General features: G+C 30.4%; 5 protein-coding genes across 11 annotated transcripts; 4 read left to right on the forward strand and 1 right to left on the reverse strand.

Annotated features, from left to right (window-relative positions):
• Window positions 1-46: 46 nt before the first annotated feature.
• Window positions 47-2376, forward strand: LOC127061978 (glucoside xylosyltransferase 1). Its single transcript, XM_050989514.1, has 2 exons — window positions 47-978; window positions 1065-2376. Exons 1-2 carry the CDS (start codon window positions 514-516, stop codon window positions 1719-1721), a joined length of 1122 nt encoding a protein of 373 aa, XP_050845471.1. The 5' UTR covers window positions 47-513; the 3' UTR covers window positions 1722-2376.
• Window positions 2377-3014: 638 nt separating this feature from the next.
• On the forward strand, window positions 3015-5922 carry LOC127061475 (PDZ domain-containing protein GIPC3). 2 transcript variants are annotated; one of them, XM_050988382.1, is made up of 7 exons: window positions 3015-3213; window positions 3295-3703; window positions 3797-4125; window positions 4561-4657; window positions 4754-5139; window positions 5236-5317; window positions 5395-5922. In XM_050988382.1, exons 3-7 carry the CDS (start codon window positions 3805-3807, stop codon window positions 5550-5552), a joined length of 1044 nt encoding a protein of 347 aa, XP_050844339.1. In that variant the 5' UTR covers window positions 3015-3213; window positions 3295-3703; window positions 3797-3804; the 3' UTR covers window positions 5553-5922. The 2 variants fall into 2 exon arrangements, with proteins under 2 accessions (XP_050844339.1, XP_050844338.1); XM_050988381.1 differs by lacking the exon at window positions 3295-3703 and having other exon boundaries at window positions 3016-3213.
• Window positions 5923-6219: 297 nt separating this feature from the next.
• On the forward strand, window positions 6220-9192 carry LOC127061471 (succinyl-CoA:3-ketoacid coenzyme A transferase 1, mitochondrial). Its single transcript, XM_050988372.1, has 7 exons — window positions 6220-6644; window positions 6726-7106; window positions 7177-7602; window positions 7691-7799; window positions 7906-8122; window positions 8221-8432; window positions 8550-9192. Exons 1-7 carry the CDS (start codon window positions 6555-6557, stop codon window positions 8735-8737), a joined length of 1623 nt encoding a protein of 540 aa, XP_050844329.1. The 5' UTR covers window positions 6220-6554; the 3' UTR covers window positions 8738-9192.
• On the reverse strand, window positions 9161-11888 carry LOC127061470 (ATP-binding cassette sub-family G member 5). 2 transcript variants are annotated; one of them, XM_050988369.1, is made up of 6 exons: window positions 11734-11888; window positions 11359-11628; window positions 10628-11203; window positions 10309-10531; window positions 10010-10224; window positions 9161-9938 (listed from the first exon to the last, which is right to left on the reverse strand). In XM_050988369.1, the coding sequence occupies exons 2-6, from the start codon at window positions 11552-11554 to the stop codon at window positions 9271-9273; spliced, it is 1878 nt and encodes a 625-aa protein (XP_050844326.1). In that variant the 5' UTR covers window positions 11555-11628; window positions 11734-11888; the 3' UTR covers window positions 9161-9270. The 2 variants fall into 2 exon arrangements, with proteins under 2 accessions (XP_050844326.1, XP_050844327.1); XM_050988370.1 differs by having other exon boundaries at window positions 11359-11657.
• Window positions 11889-11974: 86 nt separating this feature from the next.
• On the forward strand, window positions 11975-17772 carry LOC127061466 (ATP-binding cassette sub-family G member 5). Of its 5 annotated transcripts, XM_050988362.1 has the most exons (9): window positions 11975-12033; window positions 12114-12614; window positions 13077-13139; window positions 14597-14754; window positions 14853-15343; window positions 15457-15739; window positions 15814-16319; window positions 16412-16878; window positions 16952-17772. In XM_050988362.1, the coding sequence occupies exons 4-9, from the start codon at window positions 14642-14644 to the stop codon at window positions 17546-17548; spliced, it is 2457 nt and encodes an 818-aa protein (XP_050844319.1). In that variant the 5' UTR covers window positions 11975-12033; window positions 12114-12614; window positions 13077-13139; window positions 14597-14641; the 3' UTR covers window positions 17549-17772. The 5 variants fall into 5 exon arrangements, with proteins under 5 accessions (XP_050844319.1, XP_050844317.1, XP_050844318.1 ...); XM_050988360.1 differs by lacking the exon at window positions 13077-13139; XM_050988361.1 differs by lacking the exon at window positions 13077-13139 and having other exon boundaries at window positions 12000-12614.
• Window positions 17773-22505: the final 4733 nt, after the last annotated feature.

Genomic DNA, 22505 nt, shown 5'->3' on the forward strand with positions numbered 1-22505 from the left:
TTTATATATTATAATTTAAGGCAAGATATATTTTTCCCATTCATTCATTTTTGTTTGTGATATAAGTATATTACCGTTGATTTTATTATGTTGAAAAGAAAATAGTAACAAATCTTGTTTTAGTAAAGAAAACTACACGATAGATGTCTCGATAGATTGATGTGTGACAACAACCAATAGCATTAGTGATTATTACTAACAGCTTATATATGGTATATGTTTGGCTACAATGATTATAAAAGCAAAACAAAATATGCGGACAATAGCGGCAAAATTCTATTTTATTCAATATATAAATTATTACTTTAGTTGTGTTTTGTGAAAAGAAATGTAACTATTGTTGTTTTCTAATAATTGTGAGGTTAGAAAATGTGGTAATTGAAGCCAATACAGTTAAGAATTAATGAATAAGTTAATATTATTAATAGTATCTAAAAAGATTTAAGATATCATGTAGAATGACAAAATAACGTTAATTAATAAATATGAGCGAAAATTTTATTGTTAATTTGAATGTTAGAAAAGAAAATTGTAATGAAGTCAATTTACAAATTATTTTTTTTGTGCCTTATACTAGCTGTTTTGGTAATATTACTAAATCTAACTACAAATTTTAAAAATAAGATATATGATGAGCACAAGAAAGAAAAGTTGTCGTATTCTTTATCTAAGAAAAGAATTAATATGCCTATAACCGGAGAAGTAACTATATGTGTTGTAGTTTGTGGAGATAGATTAGATGAATCCTTGACTATGCTTAAATCAGCATTAGTTTTTACAAATACATCATTGCAATTTATAATAATAACAGAAAATAATTTAATACCGGCATTTAATGAAAAGTTATCAGAATGGAAACTTATTTCCAATAAAACATTTGACTTCGTAATAAGATCTATAACATTCCCTGAAGGAAATGATCCAGGAATATGGAAAAAATTATTTAAACCTTGTGCTGCTCAACGACTATTTTTACCAGTTAGTATATCTTCAATTATATTTTATTATTTAATGAAATTAAATGAAGAATGGATTTCATATAATAAATACATTATATATTTCAGACTGTCTTGAACAATACAGATGCAGTTTTATACATGGATACAGATACATTATTTTTAGCTCCACCAGAGAAAATATGGGATGAATTTAAAAAGATGAACTCCAGTCAATTAGCTGCTTTAAGTCCAGAACATGAGGATCCCAATACTGGCTGGTATAATCGATTTGCTAAACATCCATATTATGGAAAATTGGGAGTAAACTCTGGTGTTATGTTGATGAATTTAACAAGGATGAGAGAGTTTAGATGGACAAATTATGTTGTGCCCATTCATAAGGAATATAAATTAAAGATAACATGGGGAGATCAAGATATTATAAATATAATATTCCATTATCATCCAGAAAAACTTTATGTTTATCCATGTAGATTTAATTACAGACCTGATCATTGCATGTATATGTCAGTCTGTACAGAAGCAGAAAAATATGGTGCATTAGTATTACATGGATCTCGAGGTATGTTTCATTCACAGAAACAACCACCATTTAAAGCGGTATACAGATCCATGCAAGAGTATCAACTGAATACAGATCCATATGATTATTTATTTGTACCAATGAAAAATTATTTGACATTGGAAGATAAGTCTAATTGTGGCAAAGTATGGAAGGCATTTCTTATACAACCTGAATTACATTTAAGCAAAAATCTTTAAAGTTGCATAGTAATGGAGTTTGTATATATAGTTACTTCATTTTATGTAAACTAGAATATAAGTGAAATTTTGAGATACTCTTTTTAATAATGTTCGAATTTATATAGATGCCTAGTGAAATATGTACGTAAAATAGCAATAATATGTAGAATATTGAGTTTCAATACTGTATTCTTGTGCCATCATTAGTGATTTTTACATAGTTTTACATGACAAATGAAAAACATACAAAGAATTTTAATTTTAAATAATAAATATTTGAATGAGATACATAAATGTACACTTAGTAGGTGTGACATATAAGCAATTATTCGTGACATAGTTTATATTTAAAATACTGGCTTGTCTTATATTAACTTATAAAATAAGACTGAATTCTCTTGATATTCTTTTTCATTCATTTCATTACTATATATATTATAATCTATTCTAATTATGTCTTTTATTACTTTTAGTAATAATACTAAAGTACATTTGTATCTACCATTTTCCAACATATGTTAGTGGCTATATAAGTATTTGATGTAGTATATTAAATAATATAATCATTATATTATACAATATTTATACTTCAATATCATCTACATTATACAAGTAATTTTTGTCATTTATAAAACAAATGATATAACAAATAATAAATTCATACCTTATTAAACAGTTTTTCTTTTCATATTATATCAATTAAAATTTAATTTATATTTCATTACTTTATATTTGACTGAAACTAAAAACTTCAGTTAGCTATGATACTTACGATTAAACAATTTCATTTATATCAGTTATCAATGAATAACGTGAAAATCTTGATCGAAGTTTAAAATCAATATATGTATATTTCATATCTCCGCATGACAACGATATGATAGAGAAATCAGTGTAAATATTCTTTGATCATTATCGATTAACAATTTCAAAGTATTACGCTCGAACTCTTATCAGAGATAAAATAAGTGATAAATAATATAAAATTTAGAATTTTCCTCTTTTTTAATTTAGAGAGAAATATCTATAACATCATTATTTTTTTGAGCTATATTCGATATTTAGGAATGCGTTATATGAAAGGGTCTGAGGTTTGTATATGCAAATGATAAATAGTAGGAGAAGGGGAAACAGCGAGAAGACGAGAAAAAGGTGAGATAGAGAGAGAGAACAAGAAAGATCAAGAAAGTAGGAAAAGAGGGAGTCAAGTGAGGGAAAGAGAGAGAAAGATGAAAACAATTCAGGAGGTGGATTGTGTAAAAAGAGGGGGAAACATGAACGATAAGGTACGGAAAGTGACGAACGAAAAACTTTCCTCCCGATAGTATAGCAACTTATGCGATCGTACGTTTGAACGGTAGCTTAATGGTACCTGCGTTATTCTCGCATTGCGTTCGCGCCATCGTTGGTATTCGTTTTTCATCCGTTTTATATTTTTCAATGTAAAAGGCGCGTAAGTGTATTCTGTGTGTTTTTAGCAAATAATCCCTTGTTGAAGATAACAAAGAAAGTAAGTATTATATAAATTAAATATTATCGATTTATATGATTCACAATATAAGCGATCGAATGAGTACTACCAATATTTTAGGTGACGTGTCATACATATACGTGAGAATTATTGTTTTGAGCGGAAGCAAATGAGACCCACCGGGAGTTCGCCATTTTTGTGATTTTCATCTATAGCGTTTTAGGCGGTCAACGAACTTTAAATTAAAAAAAGAAAGAAAAAAACCTAGTTCTCCATATTCTACTACTCTTTTTTTAAGATAGAATCGAAAAATTAAAAATCATAAGAAATATTGCTACCTACACATTGTAACTTATCTCTCCATTTGAGAAATTGTAATGAAACATATTTAAGATAAATTATATCGAAGATAAAGACTTGCTATTTAAAGAATACATCGATATATCCTTGTAAATATCATTTATTCGTTTGAAGATAAACAAATATCAAAGTATTTATGTCCAAGGATCATTGGTACATTTGTGATATGGTTCGATCAATGTTTTTTTTTGAAATCGATATTTTACTTTGGTATTAATAACTAATAATTATATTTATCGTTTATTTCCTTTTTATAATTTAGAATTGAGTATGCCACTTTTCAAAGTGCGTGCACCAACAAGTCCACCGATAAGTGAAAAGAAAATTAACGGTACGCATCAGCATCGTCAGCATAATCAGCAAAGCAGTGATAACGATCACGAGAACGCCGGTATGAACGGAACGAATAGTAGAGAGAGCAATATCTCTCGTCAATCGCAAGAACAACGTTTGCAACGAGTTTCCCAGTCACCATTGGTTTTTCATTGTCAATTGGCACATGGTAGTCCCACGGGCCTTATATCTGGATTCAGTAATGTCAGGGAACTTTATCAAAAGATAGCAGAATGTTATGATATTCCATCGGAAGAAGTGAGTTTATTTTTTATGTATTTTGTGCAGAAAGAAAAACAATAACAAGACATATGGTGTATATTCCTATTTTTTCGATTTTCTCGTTTTGCATATTATTTTACGTAAAACAGAAGTTACGGAAAATTAAATGAACTTGAACAAACTTACATAAAATGGAAAGCGAGCAAGTGAATTGGGGATGTGTACCGGATGCAGGAAACGTTACTCACGGACCGTAACATATCTCGACATAACGAACGTGTCCCCTTCTAAAACTATAGACGTTATATTGAAAGTCGAGTATAGAACTTTTAACTTATTGATCGTTCGATACGATCCATGTTTCATATTGCATTCCATATTACGAATTTCTACATTACGAATGTTTTTTCGTATTATTATAAATGTATTATGAGATATACGGCAATAAATATGTATAATTATTTCTTTCAGATTCTATTTTGTACGTTAAACACGCATAAGGTGGAAATGTCCGAATTACTGGGCGGTCAAATCGGTGTAGGTGATTTTATATTCGCACACAGAAAAGGTTTATATCGACCTTACGAAATTTCGAATGTAAGATATAATAAAGATGCAAAAAAAAGGATAATGTTTTCAATTTTGTATCATCGTTTTTTTTTAGGCAGACCCAAAGAAATCGAATTAATGAAAACGGATGTTGCTTTGGGACTTACTATTACCGATAATGGAGCTGGATACGCTTTTATAAAACGTATAAAGGAAGGATCCGTAATAGATAAAATAAAAGTCATAGAAGTTGGCGATCATATCGAAAAAATTGATTCAGTGAGTTTGGTTGGTAAAAGACACTTTGACGTAGCCAAAATGTTAAAGGATATACCCAAGGGAACAACGTTTATCTTAAGATTAATCGAGCCTCAAAAAAACGGCTTTGGAAATATTGGACCACGAGGGGATTTGAAAAAAGGGAAAAAGTCTGCTTACGGTTCTGGTAAAGAAACATTAAGGTTCAAAGCAGATGGAAGTGCTCAAGTTGTGCAATCTGTAGTAAGTATTATTTTTAGAACACAATTTTTTTTTCGATTAATTATCAAGCTAACTGCTTATATATAATCAATTTTTATTTATAATCTTTATTATCAGATAGATGATGTTACAACGATTGCAATAGGAAAAATCAATATGATACTGGAAAATTTCATGGGAATTTACGATACTGAATTAGGTAAATACACGATAAATATAATAACGTTTACACTTCAATAATATCATTTTACTTTGAATAAATTGTTCTTTTCGTAGCTACGCAAATTTGGGAACTTGCTGAAGGTAAATTCAACAGCGTTGATTTTGCCGAAGCGATAGATAATTCTGATTTGGAAGCTTTCGGATTTACAGATGATTTTGTCATTGAATTGTGGGGGGCAATTACCGATGCTAGAGCTAGACGACATCGATAATATTAAAATATAATCATTAAATAAATACTTCCAAGATAAAAATTTTGAAAAATTTATACGAGGAATGTATTAACATATAGAAGATATTTTTTTGTATAATAACATTTAATGTTTGTATTACGTAAATTAAGCTGTACAGAAACCTGTATTATATTGCATATATTGCATAATGCACTTTATAATCACCTTCATTCCTACGTAAACAATACCCGATGAAAAAACTTTCTTCATGTCTCGTTATTGTCTGCCAGAATGCTATGATTGGTATGCAATGATCACATTGGCATATCTGTACATATTTTATCGATAAAAATCTATTCATTGTAAAACTTAAATGTTCAATAAAATTTCTCTATATCGTTTTCTGAAATATGATATTTATTACAATCAATAAAAATTGTTTCTTACGTCTTCTAATAAAATACACTATATAAAAATAGAAGTATCTTTTTTCAAATAAGTTCTTTATATAAAAGATAAAATATCTGCAAAAAAAGAATGAAAATAATTTGTACATAAATATGCGATAAAATAAATGGTTATCATATATAATTATTAAATAAATTGGATAATTATGTATTTATGATATTAAATAGTATCGTCTATAAAATATATTTCTTTTTTAAATATACACGCCAATGTCATGCGCATGCGCCGTAATGGAGGATTGCATAGCTATTATTTTAGTAGATAATGCAGTGAGAAAAATATGTTATTATGGTTATGAATATTTAAAAAATTGAGATAATTTCGGAAGATCTATCCTAAATTTGTTTGATTTTACAACAGCTTTGTTTGTTACTCGTACAATATGAAAAGACATGTATTTTATCGATTAAATCACTAATATATTCTCGTTTGATTTAGTATTATTCAGTCATTACAGCGACGATATAAAATTCACAGATAAGATCAGATAAGAGTGACTAGCAATAAAACAGTCTTTACATTTGTAAGAAGTGAACGAATTAATAATACTTGTTTATTAGTAACATCGAAAATATGGCTTTTGTAATAAATAAAGCTAGTACTGTATTTATAAAAATTAGTGCACGTTCTTGTAACTTATACAAAAATTTGAAGACTTCGAAGGTATGCAAAGTGAAAATTGTATTGTCATTGGAAAATTATATACTTAAAAATTCGATTATATGCACTGATTTTATTTTATAGATATGCGCATTCAACTTTTCTGTTAAAGCTAATATTCCTGTAGAGGAAGAAGAAATTCAAAGGTTAATACCACCTGTAGGAAATGGAAAAATTTTTAATAGTGTAGATGAAGTTGTATCTGATATACATGATGGTGCAAAACTTCTGGTTGGTGGTTTTGGACTTTGTGGAATACCAGAGAATCTAATAAGTGCTCTATTAAAGAAACAAACAAAGCAATTAACAGTAGTTTCAAATAATGCAGGAACAGAAAATGCTGGATTAGGTAAATTATTAAAAGAGCAAAGAATTAAAAGAATGATAGCTTCGTATGTTGGTGAAAATGCTGAATTTGAAAAACAATATTTGAGTGGACAATTGGAAGTTGAATTAACACCGCAGGTAATCTAAGTTGATTATATGCTTACAAATATTTATTCTTCAATCTTTTTATTGTCATTTTGTTTTCAAGGGTACATTAGCAGAACGTGTACGAGCAGGTGGTTCTGGTATCCCTGCATTTTATACACCTACTGCTTTAGGAACTATAGTACAAGAAGGAAACGTTATTATAAAATATGATAAAGATGGGAATGCAGAAATCTCAGGAGAACCAAGAAGTACTAATCAATTTGATGAAAGAAATTATGTTTTAGAAACTGCTATTACTGGAGATTTTGCTCTTGTAAAAGCATGGAAAGCTGATCCTGCTGGAAATTTAATTTTTAGAAAATCAGCAAGAAATTTTAATCCTATTATGTGCAAAGCTGCAAAGGTAGCAATAGTAGAAGTGGAAGAAATTGTAGAAATTGGTCAATTAAATCCTGATCATATTCATTTACCTGGAATTTTTGTTGATAGAATTGTAAAAGGTCCAATTTATGAAAAGCCTATTGAGGTAAGAACATCTGCATACATTTTAATGACACTTTAATATTGATTTAATAGCATTTTTAGTTGTTAACAAAAGTTATTTTGTTTGACAGAAACGTTCAACTAGCCAAAGTATTAAACCAAAAAAAGTAACTCCTGCTAGCAAAGCAAGAGAAAGAATTATACGACGTGCTGCAATAGAATTTAAAGATGGAATGTATGGTAAGATTTTATATTTGGGCTTTGAAAGATTACTTTATTATACAATTTTACTTTCTTTAATATACATGTTAAAAATAACTTTTTCATAAGATAAAATTATGTACAGCTAATCTGGGTGTTGGTATTCCAATGCTTGCTAGCAATTACATCCCTAAAGGTGTAAAAGTAACATTACAATCAGAAAATGGAATTCTTGGTCTTGGACCTTTTCCTGATGAAGAGGATGTTGATGCTGATCTTATTAATGCTGGAAAAGAAACAGTAACAGTATTACCTGGTGCTTCATTCTTCAGTAGTGATGAAAGTTTTGCTATGATTCGCGGGTATATATATATATATATATATATATATATATATATATTATTTTAACTAACATATAATTGATTTATTTTGTTTTATTGTTCTGTTTCCTTAATTGTAGAGGTCACATAAACTTAACAATACTTGGTGGTATGCAAGTATCTGAAACAGGAGATTTAGCAAATTGGATGATACCAGGAACAATGGTTAAAGGAATGGGTGGTGCTATGGATCTTGTTTCTTCCCCACATACAAAAGTTGTTGTAACTATGGAACACAAGACGCGCGATGGTAGACCTAAAATTGTAAAAAATTGTACCTTACCTTTAACAGGTAATGTTATTATATCTTATTCTATTCTTATGTATTATTGTTTACATTTTATGTATCATGTTTTTATCTATTATTCTATTTATATAAAACAAAGATAACATTCTTTCATAATTATAGGTGAGCAGTGTGTTGATTTGATTATCACAGATTTGGCTGTCTTTGAAGTTATTCGAGGAGAAAGTTTAAAATTAATTGAAGTTGCTGCAAATGTAGATATAAGTGATATTGTTAGTTCTACTGGTTGTGAATTTTCTATAGCTGATGATCTTAAAGAAATGCAACAGGTAGAAATAAATGAACAATGAATTGCAATTATTTTACAAAGTATGTTTTACATGAATTTCAAGTATAGATTATAAAGCATAATCGTGATTATGCATAATTAATAGTTTATAGAAATAAAGGAGATAGATAAGATTATAAAACAGATAAGATTATAAAAAAAAGATTGATGCATTCAAAAAGGAACTAAAATATTTATTATATATATAACAAAGTTAAAACTATAATTTTATAATTATTACATACTGTTATATATATATATATATATATATGGGATTATTCATACTTTATAAATAATAAGTACTATAGTATAATTATAATTAATATATTTGAAAGTACTATATATTTAAAAGCAATCTCTCTTTTTTATAAAATATAAAGAATACATAATGTATATGTATACAAATATTTATTTTTTTGTATATTTTAAAAAGCTTTTGTAAAAATAATAAAAATACATAATTTCTTTAAAATATTATTTTATATTTATGTATATAGTAATATAAAAATTAATTACTTTTTCAGTTGTTAATTGTTATATAAATGTTATACTATTTTATTCTCTGAATTTGGCTTTAACTCTAGCAGGTAATGGTAATAAATACAGAATACTATTTAGAATAATTAATCCAACAGCAAATGCTAAACATATTAACAAATTTAATTCTACATTTAATACTTCAGATATGTTTTCTCCTTCGCGGGTAAAACGTTCTATCAAATAAGTTCGTCCATCTGCATACCTACATAACTCAGGTATACCTGGGCAAGTCACAGTTTCATTATATGGCAAATTTGAAAATATCGGCATATCCATAGCTAATTGATTTAATGCCAATGAAGCATATCTTGCAGGTAGAGCACTAGAAATTGTTGCTAACCAATACGGTAAATTTCTGAGACTTCGGATTGCTCCAGATCCAATACCAAGAGACAATAGTACAACATATAACACTGTTATTGCACCAGTTAAAGAATTCTCAAGTATCATTAATAAAGCCACAGTTACTTGTTCAGCTGCAATATAACTCGACCAAAGAATGCCAGAAGTATGTGCCCATGTTGAAAGATCTAATTCCAAGATAGGTATTAAGATACTAATCGTGATTAAAGTCGAAATGAAACTCAAAGGTAAACTTAACAATGTGTATGCAGTTAAAAACATGGCTCCACCATAAAGACCTTCTCTCTTTTCTTGATAATATCTAGCACGAAAACCTGGAACTAATGAGAAACTTACTTAGATGTAAAAATATTCTAAATATATATGTTTTATACTGATTTTGGAAACATACAAAGTAATGATGTCGTCGCTATTCCAGTTACATAAAACAGCATCAATACATTAAAAACCAAGCCTCCTGTTTGTAAAAATATTCTAGATTGAACAGGAGTTGAGTGCGAATATAATATACTCATCAGAGCCACACTGAATGGTAACAATAAAAAGCGTGCAGAGAAGTGTCCTAAACCACATTTATTAAAAGAGAATGTAGCTGCCATGCTTCTTCTAAAAATATTATCTATGAATTATTTCCAATTATTGCTATATTAAAGAATAAATAAAATATAAACAAATTAAAAGTATTCTTACAAATAAAGAGCTAAAAGTGTTGAAAAACATCCTGGCTTAATTCCTCTACCCAAACCTTTATGCATAATTCCAAGTGGTGTGTCTTTTAAATTAGGTGATATTTGTGGTGCTTCTTTCATATATAAAAGACCTTCAACTTTAAATTTTTCAACTAACACAGAGATTTGCTGATCAGATTCTAAAAAACGATCTCTAGAACGTCGATCTACCGTTGAAAGACATACTAAAACCAAGCTTAAATTATAATATAACAATAAAAAGTTTGAATAACCTTTGTTTTAAAGAAAATAATATTTCTAATCAAACTAATAAAACTTACAATAATACATTAATGGATTTTCTAATTCTGGACATGGAAATCCAATATAAGTAAAATAGTCCAACATGCTTCTTGTTGGTCCAGAATAAACTACAGCACCTAGACATAATAAAGTCACACGGCTGACAAAGGGCAATACATCCGATCTAGGTGTTTCCATAGTCAAAACAACGATAGATCCCCTTCTAGTTGCATAAGACCACAGCATTGATACAATTAAATATGTATTTAATGGGTCAGTATCCCAAGTTGGTTCATCCAAGAGAAGTAGCATTGGATCTTTAGCAAGCTGTACACCTAACATAAGTCGCCGATATTCCGGTCTTGTAAGATCATTCACACATCTATTGGCAACTTGAGATAATGCTAAGTCAGCTAATGCTTGTCTAACTCTAGCTTCCCGATTGTTTAAATTTGCTAACCACATAGCATAAGTAAGCGTCTGACGAACTGTTAAACTTGGCAATAAATGACATCTATGGGCTACATATCCACCATGTCTTCTAAATAATTCAGGTGTTAATAAATTACCATTCAATGTTATTCTGCCTCGTACTTCTCCTTCTGCTCTTCCAGCTGTAGTATATATTTATGTATATTTTTATGTATTAATAAATATATAAGAAATATAAAATTTTATAAAAAATGTTACATAACAAATATATTATATATATATTTTTATATATTAGATTATATATATATTTTATATTTAGAAGTAGAGATATACATACCTATCACATCTAAAAGAGCTCTTTTTCCAGAACCTTTTGAACCTAATATAGCTAAAACTTCACCACCATGAACTCGTGCAGATACATCTCTTAGAACTGATGTAGGCTCAGATTTACTTAAACAACTTTTTTCAATTATTACAGTGGTTGAATGAAAAACGTTTGAAATATCCAAGATACAATCAGATGGTGTCATTGTGAAGGTGTTTAATTAATTTATATTATACCATATCATTATTGAAATCATCTCAGAACCATTTAAAATTGTTCCTTTTTAATAAACAGAAAAAAAATGTTGTCTATCGCGTAAATAAATATATTTTCATATTTTAATATTATATTATATTGATTATATATATTATATTTATTACAAACCTTCACAGTATATGGGTAAAAAAAAAGTATTTTACATATATAGAGATTTTTTCGAATTATCTCTTAAAACAATAACATAAATCTCTAACAACAAATCTATATACGATCATAGAAAAAATATTAGTAATTCGAAAAAGAACACGTCGAGCACGATTGTTCGAAGCAATCGAAAAGGATACCTCTCCGGGAGTTGGCTTCTTGAGGTGAATGTCTTCTCTTGGTACGAGTTGATGGTGGGAGAGACTGATGGTAAGGACGCATCGTCGTATCTACAAAGTTTAAGTCCCCGAAAAATGAAAGGTGCGTAATCAAATTTCAGATTACATAGATATTTTTCATTTAATTATAATGAAATAACAATATAAAAAATATATTTTAAGATGGAATCTTTGACGCAGCAGTAAAAGATCACAGTAGACAGTTGAATGAAGAAAAGTTTCATGATCAATGTGAATTCAAAGCGGACGTCCCTGTAATAAAGTCGAGGCCCCTCGGTGCTATGTTGGGGTGGCAGGAAGGAGATACGGGGCCCGTGAAGGTTCGTAAGGCACGCCTGACAGAAGAGTGCTAGCAAAAGACAACGTGAGACGAGCTTATTCCGTATTAGATATTTATTTGTTATTACTTCCTGTTATTTATAAAGAAAACAATGATTTTGCGATGAATATTGAGCAATAAATTAGAGTTCTTGGTGTAAGATAAATAGAAGAAATTCTTCGAGTGTGATTTTACTTTTTATAATCGAACGGTGGATGCTGCTTGTGGAAGGCTAAAAGAGCAAAAAAAGAAGAGGTGCAGATAGGTGGACGGAACAGAGATGCGACAACGTCCTCGAGACTATTCGAGGAGGCTAGGTTGAAGGCCCGTTCTGAATGTCGCCGGTGAGTCATTGTCACGAATACGAACAAAGTTATAGTGCTTACGCTTAAGTTAGAACTATAACGAAATATCTTCTTATTACCTTTGTCAAGTACGAATTTGAATACAGATATTTGATATACCCTAAACTTCTTATCAGTGCGTCGATTTTAATATGGTTAGAATGCTAGATTAATCTATTTCGAATATTTTACATTTTTTAGACTATTATTTCGACATGTGGGTAAACTTTTGTTTTCTTTTCTCAAATCACATTGTTTACGCTTCGGCACGCATTAATTTGATTTTGCGTAATAAGAAAGGCGAGAGCGATAATTTATGGATCGCATTGTAATTATTATTCTTAATTGACCATGTTAAAAAAATTACTAATAGTATGAATTCCAAAATACCGGTTTTCTATAGTATTTATTAATTCTTTTTTGTTGAGCACGTTAATTTATTGGTCTATTAAATTTCCTTAGGTGATATTTTCAAGCGATGGTGATCGCATATCATTTGATAAAATATTTCATCCGAACGTCAAGGTACGTTATCCGTCTGTAGAGATTTCAACGAAAGTACATTCCTCGTTGCATGTGCTTTTGATACTCGAAAGCTTATTTTTACGTCTTACGCTAATGCGAATGATCCTAAGGATACTTTGAGATTTTAATCCACGTTTTTCTCATAATAACCGCCTTTTTCCCTTTGAATATTTTTAGTAATTTCTACCGTTATCTGCTTCTTTGTTTCATTATACAATAGCTTTGAGACATAATGTGGTATGTACTTCGTTGTAATAATAGTTTCAAACGTTCCGTTATATTCAGTCGACCGGTGTTCTCTAAGGAACCGAATAATAAAAGGGTTTCGAGAAAACCCTTCTCTCGATAAATTGAAGATAATTTATATCATTTGAAAAGAGTATCTTGATATTTCTCATATCGTTCTAATTATCTGGAAGATCTATCTGAAACAAAGAAAAGAAAAGAAGGGAAAAAAAAAGAAAGGAATGTAATCAAGAAATTTATATTATTAACAACTTTCTATATGATCCTTTATTCTTTTATGCACCTTTCATGTTATCGCATGAGAAAATTGAGATGAGATTTGTGAAAAATATATACACCGTAAGTGAAAACAGATAACACAGGACTGGTTACGAGACGCTTAAAAAAATTGCCGTTACGCAAATGAGAAAGAAAAAGAGAGACAACATTCCAATCATCAAGTTTCTGCTGTTCAGCAGTTATTAACAATTCCGCGCTCGATCAACCGTCCTTCGAGATACTGAGAACTGTTCGTGCAATGAACGTCGATCGTTTTCATAATGTTAATATAGCACGCGAAGATTTATCTTAAAATCCCATATAACGCGGGCATAAATAATACATATATAGCATATAGTTTACAGTTATGAAGCATCGATAAATAATTTGACGCTTCATTTATGAATTCTGTATAATTTACTTAGTTCTGATCGAAGAATGTACTATCCGTTAGTCATAATCTCGCGATTCTATATACTTACTAATGTATCAATACAAAAATCATTCACACTGTGTGGCGAGACTTGGGGCACGAAAAATGTTTAATACCAAAGACGTCGGCAATGGCAATGAAACAGATGCCATACGGGCTCTTTCAGGTCGTCAGTTATACCTATATATATATACATGCATACATACAACCGTTAAACGAGATGCTGCGATTCTTTCCTCTCTTCTGCACATGACACCATCTTATGCAATATAAATAATATGCATGCGTGTAAACGTCATTATTGGTTACTCCTATAATTTTGAGAATTACCATATATTATATAGGTTGTTTAAGGGAATATAAGTGGTTTGAGAATATCGTTAAAAAAAAAGAAGATGAAATGGAATAAAGATTGATATTTTATATTCGAACGTAATAACTATAAATTTAAAACAATGTTTTTACATTTATCTCAGAATATATTAAACGTTTTAATTTAATATGTAAATTATTGTCGTAGAACATAACTGATTGACGAATCTTCTGACAGTGATTATTACGGAAAATGAGTTCAGAAGCTTGGGAATTGGAAAGACGGTACTCAGTACCAGGAGCTTTAGATACCAGAGGACTCGAACCACCAGCTAGCGAAGATTTACACGCGTGGTCTATATACAGGTAATAATATTACGTAATAATGAGATCGATGTATCGTATTGATAAAAAAAATTTTGTTCGAAGATAAAATTAACGAAATTGCATCGGCTTTTTTTCAGGCAAAACCTTAATTCTGATTTCACGGACTCAGCGTTGGGTTCGGCCGAAAAATCACCGTTGCCGTACGGTAACTTTCAACTTCGAGATTCAACGGTACAAAGTATACTAAGACATCCGAGATACGGTCCAAAGAGTCCACTTGCCAATAACTCATATACGTACTTGAAATTTGGTCTACCGCGTGTATTACCACCAACTTCGCGCAATCGTGATGGTTCTAGCGGTTATGACTCTAGCGAAGAAGGTCGGCGTATGTCGCAAGTTGGTGCAGCATCTGCACCAGGAACCTCGGCTATGCGTTCTGCTAGAAGTGATCCAGATTTTAGACACGTACACGCTTTACCTAGGGAACAAGCACACTCTCAACTTACGGTAACTAGGGATAATTCACGCTTCAGAAGCGTCAGCGAAGCTAATTTGCTTCAAAATGCTGTTACGACTAATCGACGACATAGTATTGCACCCATTGATCCCGGTTATGCAGGACCTAGTAAGTAATAAATTAAAAATTAGTATAAGTAATGACTTAAAATCTTTTTATATTGAAAATGTTTATAAATCCTATGTTGAATTTGATTATCACGATTCTAATGAAATTTGTAGGTCACAATATCATAAGACCTGAGGATTATGCAATGTCATTGAGAGCTATACCTTGCATTCAACATCCACATTTACAACTTCGCGGTGTAGAGACTATAGGCTCGGATGGTCTACCATTACTTCGCGGTATTAATTTGGAAGTTGGAGCAACTGAGGTATTAGCTATAATGGCCACTACCGAAAAAGAAGGGACACAGATCGTAGAGACAATCGCTGGTAAAAAAGCTATCAAGAAAGGTGATATTCTTTTGAATGGCCGATCCGTATCCGCTCGTATTTTGAGGTACGACCTCATAAAAAAAAGATCAGTCTTCTTCAACAGCTTCAATTATTAATATTAATATATTTTTTATTTAGATCTCGCGTTGCTTACTTACCAACAGAGTGTGGACTAACTCCTGGTCTGACGACGCAACAAACTTTAAATTTCTACATGTTGTTAAAAGGAGGAATTAATATTACGACATTAGAAGCCGAGACAATACTGTTGGAGCTTGGATTGGAAGCAACTAAACACTGTCTTGTGAATACATTAACGACGTCTGAGGCACGGAGATTAGCTTTAGCTTGTCGTCTTTTGCAAGATTCGCATATCCTTACATTAGACAGACCTACGCATGGTTTGGATATTTTCGATGCTTTTTTCTTGGTAGAATATTTAAGACAATGGGCTGGAAGAGAGCAGAGAATTGTTATTTTAACATTACACCCACCAACTTATGAAATATTAACAATGGTATCCAGAGTTACCCTCACTTCGGGAGGTAGAATTATGTATTCTGGACTTAGAAGAGATATGTTGCCATATTTTGCACTTGCCGAATTTCCCTGTCCTTCCTTCAAAAATCCGTCCGATTATTATCGTACGTATTATGAATGAATTCACGTTAAATGATAAGTGAAATTTATACTGACAAAATCGAATTTTTTAATTAATTAAATGGTGTTTTTTCAGTTGATTTGGTAACTTTGGACGATCTATCGGCAGAGGCAATGTTAGAATCCTCACAAAGAATAGACCATTTAGCAGAATTAGCTAGAACTAGATTACCAGCTTTAAGTGATCCTGGACCACCTTGTCCACTGCCACCAGCTATTTCTAGTGCTAATGTATTTGTACATATTTATGCTTTGTTATTGAGGATTCTTATCTACAGTCAACCTCTAACAATGACAAAAATGCTTCAGAAGATTGTTATTTCAGCATCTCTCAGTATTTTATTGGGTGCAATATTTTGGAACGTTGCTAGAGATTCTAATCTATATTTGAGAGATAGAATAGGCTTTCATTATGCCAGTTTGGGTATTTTTTGCTGGCCTCTTAGTATTTTAGCTATACGTGAAGTCGCTAATTGTAGACCAAATGTAGAAAGAGATATCAGAGATGGGCTCTATGGAAGATTTATTTATATCTTTATAGAGGTAAGTTCATACTGTGAGAATATTTTGTCCTTTAAATCATAAATTAATATTAAAATATTTTCTCTGACTTTAGCTATGTTGTGGTTTACCAATTTGGTGTCTGGTATATTTAGTATACTTAGCACCAGCATTTGCAATGTGTGGATTACATCTAGTACCTGATGAAAACTTAACATCTTTATGGAACTACCTTGCTATTGGTTTATTATACCTGATGTTACAGCACTTGATATGCATACTTTTTGCTCATATATGCAGATGGACATATCTTGCAGCTTTATGTTCTGCTATTATAATTGGTGAATTAAGTTTGGCTGCTGGAGTGACATTACACTTAGAGAATTTACCGTTGTGGTATAGACAAATTAGTCCCATGCGATGGGCATTATCTTTATTACTTCCTCCTCTTCATGGGCCAGAAAGTATGAGCAAATTAACCAACTGTAAACCTAAGCAAGTTCTGCGCCAAGATATTATTTTTCAAAATACGTGTGAACCATCGGATGGTAGTTTGGCGTTGCTTGAAATAGCATTCGATAAATTTGATCTACAAATAGAATTATGGATGGGTGTAGGAGTAGCTATACTTATTGTACTTATTATGTTGGTATTTTTAAGTATTAAGTATAATACTTTAAAACGACCTCGAAGTGCACCGAATAAACCTTGAGAGACATTAATCATATATCAAATGGTACCAGTGATTTACCTAATTGTCATCTACCTCGGTGTAATCTTTTAAAAATGACAGATCTTGATAGAAAAAAAATATAAAATGTAACAAGACACTTGCTACAATTGTAATTATGACCAAATACGGTCAAAAAAATACGCTTAATGAAAAACTATATTTTTAAGTTTATAATCACATTAATAAACTATTAAATTGTTTTTATGAAATAAAAAGAATATTTAGTATGTACAATCCGAGCCATCTAGTGTATCTAATATTATTAGTTTTATTCTAATAAGAAAAAGAGTTTACATTTTTTGATTTCGCAGTATAAATTATGGAACATAATTAAAATGTCGTCTTCGAATGTATTTCGTTCCAAATAAGTGAATCGTTACTAAAATAAGAGCAAAAGTTTGATGCTAAAATATTCGAACTAATTAATAAAGATGATATAAAGAGGGAAGCGATAATTATAGATCAATTGACTTTTACCTACACGGTATAGTTGGTAAAGTAGCGATTTATCATTACCGATCGAGTAATCGGTAAAAATAAGAATTTCCTATCTAGTAGTAACAAATCGAGTTAGAAAGAGTAGAAGCTAGTTGGAAAGAGGATTGCAGTAAATCTAATTCCTTGTATTCCTTACTCAGTTTTTTGAGAATAGTATTTATGAACGTTTGCTTTAAAATTTTCATCTTTATAAAAGGTATTACTAACAGACAATTTTTCATTATCTTTATTTCTAAAATATATTTAAACTCCTAAGATGAAGGACGAAGGTTTCACAATTAAGAGGTGTTAGGTTAATTTTTACTAAAGCAGATTATCACTTTTGGATCAAAGCGTGCATGATTTCAGCAATAAGTATAGACAAAATATAAACTACAATGAAACAATATACTTCGTGGCAGTTTTTATGTGTTTTGAACTATGAAATGTTTAAATAAATGTGCTATTGTTTAAATATTAATTAATACACTCCGCGCACGTTTCAAATTGTTTAACTAATTCTAAAATAATAGAAAGTATGATTTATTTAAGCTTACTCCTTTCGAAAGAGACTGCTTCGATCGTTACTCGTTAAAGTCTAAAAGAAGACTAATTCGATAATAATCAAAGTCAGTGAAAAGTTCTTTTTTGTTTACGGAAACAAACAAGAACCGCGCATCTAATTTCTAATTCTATTTAAATATTAATTTAAGTCTATCTTGTGTGTTTTAAACTATGAAAATTTAATTATTTTAAATAAATATGTTATTGTTTAAAGGTTAGTATATTGCACTGTTTTGAGATATCGGAATTTTAAATTAAGATTCTTTCATGTTTATGACGTATTACGAACTATATATTGTTTAAGCGAATATATTTTGTTTAAATATTAGCTTATTATACTCCGCCTACTTACAGATTGTTTAAATAATTAAAAAATTAACAGTATTATAAATTGTCTAAGTTCGCTTGGACAATGGTGGAAAATTTCGACATTTACTCATCGGAATGCAAAAGAAGTCAAATTCAGTCGAATGTGATATGGAATCAATCAAGGACTCCAAGTTCCAAATTTCACTGTATTATAATATTAAATTAAACTTAGTTTATATTGAACGTATGTTACTAGCTATGTATTATTTACACGAATGTACTATTGTTAAAAATTTCGATATTTTTTTAAATGCAAAAGAAAACTATTTCGATAACTATCAAAGTCAACCAAGCGTTCGTTTTTGTTAATGTTGTCTCTAGGCAACGACCTTATGTTCGAAATGTAAATAAATTGAAATATTAAATTAAAATTATTCTGCTAAATATTTCTTATATAATTTTTATGTTTTTAATATACAAAATATAACGAAAGCTAAACATTTTCTAGAATTTAACAATATCTGATATCTGATATCTATATAGAAATATTGGTTAAAAATGTATTAAAATACCTGAATAAGTTTCCGTGACTTGTCCATGTGAGCATTGATGAAACACGTTTCCTTACGCTTAGAATGGATCAGAAAATCTGAGCATCGGTTTAATCATACAAACAAGGACAATAATCTATTTCATGTAAACAAACATATATTACTCAACGTTTATATAAAAATCAGTAGTGGGGTTATGAGTTTCTTCTGTTTTGCCGCGAATTTCAAGTGGCGCCACTATACGAAAATTTTTTCCAGGAAAAATGTCGAAAACAGTGTTTACTCCACAGTAAATTTAGGCGTAATTCTTGATTGATTTTAATGAACAAGAGTTCATTTTAAAGATGAAGGTCTAAGCCAGGATATAACTGTTACGAATTTTTAACAAAATTTTCTTTTTATGCATAAACTTTTCTCGACAGAAGACGATATTTTGACACAATTTTTTTCAAAGAAAATAAAGCTTTTTAAAAAATTGGAAAAAACTACATCCTCTTACTTAAACCTTCATCTTTAAAATGAGAAATTATTCATCAAAATCATTTCAAAATTACACTTGTACTCATTATTGATGTAAATCATTATAGAACCAAAACAACCATAATAGTATTTTAAACATTGGTTTTTTATGAAAATAGAGATATTTTGCTATAGACAGGCGGCATAGACTATTAATTGCCGATATGTTAAAGATCACTATCTTGCGAGTGCCTCTATCAATGCAGATCATAAATAGACCATAATTTGACTTAACCTATCGGAACGTACAAGCATGATTTTATAATAATTCCGTATGGTTGACGGGAATAAATAAAATTATAGAATAAACAAAATATTTAACATATTTTTTTTAATTTCTTTTATTTTTTTATTCTTTAAACTGCATTATATCGTCCATTCTATGAATTTGATGTACCATTGCATACTTACCAAATTAGTCCTGAATGAAATACTCAAACTGGCTCGTCGGCAATAATTAGTAACGAAGAAAGTTACCGGATGAAAAGAAAAAGTGGTGGTTGTTATCTTATCTCGAACTATTTCCTGTCAACCTGAGGCCGCCTTTCATAGTAATCTTATACCTGCGCCCACGCATAAATACAGGAAGCAGAAAGGAGAATCGTAATACATTCGTGCGTAGACTTTTAAAAAAAGATTAGTATACATAAAGTATATGCGTGGCTGTATTTCGTATATGCGTATTAACCTTTTCTTGAAACGTAATTCTTAGGTTAAATAAGTATGACGGAATATTGCATACACACACACACACACACACACACACACACACAGAAAACTTTGAAAATAACAATTTTAATTTCTTAGAATAAATATTCAACTACGTGGCTATCTGAAATTGCTTGACATTTCGAACGTTTAACTTTAGTAAAAGCAGACTATATAACCTATGCGGTAAAAACGTTTAATCTTAATTACTTGATCTTACATGCTATGCCCTTTGGCATAATGTATTATATTTAGTTGAAGAATTCGTCGTATATATTGACTTTCTTACATATAATCACAGTTGTTTATAACTGTGTTTCTTAGAAAATACAACTCTATTATACGATTTGTTTACAACATATATGTAAATAGATTTTCATCTACATTCGATTTCTATGTTAGTTTAAAGATTTGTAATTATAATTTTCAAGTAAATGTCCAACACAAAGTTAATAGGTACTTTATATGAATACTAGTATGAATATAGGTAGCATGCTGTTATAGAGATGTGATTAAGTAATATTTTGAATCTCTCACTACATCATCGAACACGTAACGTTTGGCGTTTATATTGTGTAAGTATACTCGTAAGGTTAACGATAGATATCATATGTCATCCGAGCGTACACAATATCAATATATGAAAGTCGTAAGTATACACACATCTACATCATAGCCGGAGAAAAGAATGTTATTTACATCGTACTTTTTGGTATTAGCTTGGAAAATCGTCAAGTCTCGAGAATGATTCGTTAATTACATAACGAACATATCTTTACCAATTATGAGTAAATTACAATCGTGTCAATAAATACTTTTAACCTTTTCAGTTTAACAAGGTCGACAAAATTGTGTCGAAATATACACCAATTTAGTAGATAATCGATATTTGTGAAATCTTATTATAACTGTACGATGGAAAGTTGGTTATTCAAATAAAATATACTGTGGGAATAAAAAATCATTTATCATTAGAATGTGATAAAATGGTGCAAATGGTAATGATAATGATCACATATATCTGGAATTAATACTTTATTCTAATAAAAGAACCGTTTAATTATTTTCTTTTTCGAATGTGATCGATAAACGCTTCATCTTTTAAAGCATCATTTACGAGAAACATGGCCTCGCGACACGAAGCGGTTGAAACGTGAATGCTTCACCGACAACGTAAATGAATGGAATGCCAACCCACACCTAGGAGCTGTTCGTTATACACTGGTAGGCTGTTCGCCTCAGGGCGAGACTTCACGTACGATACGTCAAGTGGCAGAGCCGTATCAATCAAAGACGTCTTTATGGGCGGCATTGATCCAATGTCTTTAAGGATACGTTCATTCAAAACCGATGATAACACACGTATGTGAAATTTATGTAAGAAAGTATATTTCGTTTTAACGTTTTATAAACTATTTTCGTATATTTGAGAAAACATGAGATTTTATCGAAATATATCGAAATGCATGCTCGTATTTTCTATCGATGAATATTTATTATTTGGACGATTTTTGTAAGAAATTTTGAAAGTATATAGAAATAAAGAGAAAGAGAGAGAAAGAGAAGGAACAAAACAAGAAAATACAGAAAGTCGATATTGAGTATCTGAGTAGGATTTTTCTTTAAAAACGAGTTTTTTAAAGGACAGGGTTGTTTGACGTACGGAATCTTCCCTGGCGTTGTTAGTGCTACGAATGGTGCTGCTCTGCTACAGCACGTGTGTGTAAATGTGTGCGTGAGTTCTCTGTTGAGCTAAACGTTACGTTCTCTCTCTCTCTCTTTTTCTCCCTCACTATCTCTTTATACAT

This window comes from Vespula vulgaris, chromosome 2 (genome assembly GCF_905475345.1).
Source record: "Vespula vulgaris chromosome 2, iyVesVulg1.1, whole genome shotgun sequence".
Classification (NCBI taxonomy): domain Eukaryota; kingdom Metazoa; phylum Arthropoda; class Insecta; order Hymenoptera; family Vespidae; genus Vespula; species Vespula vulgaris.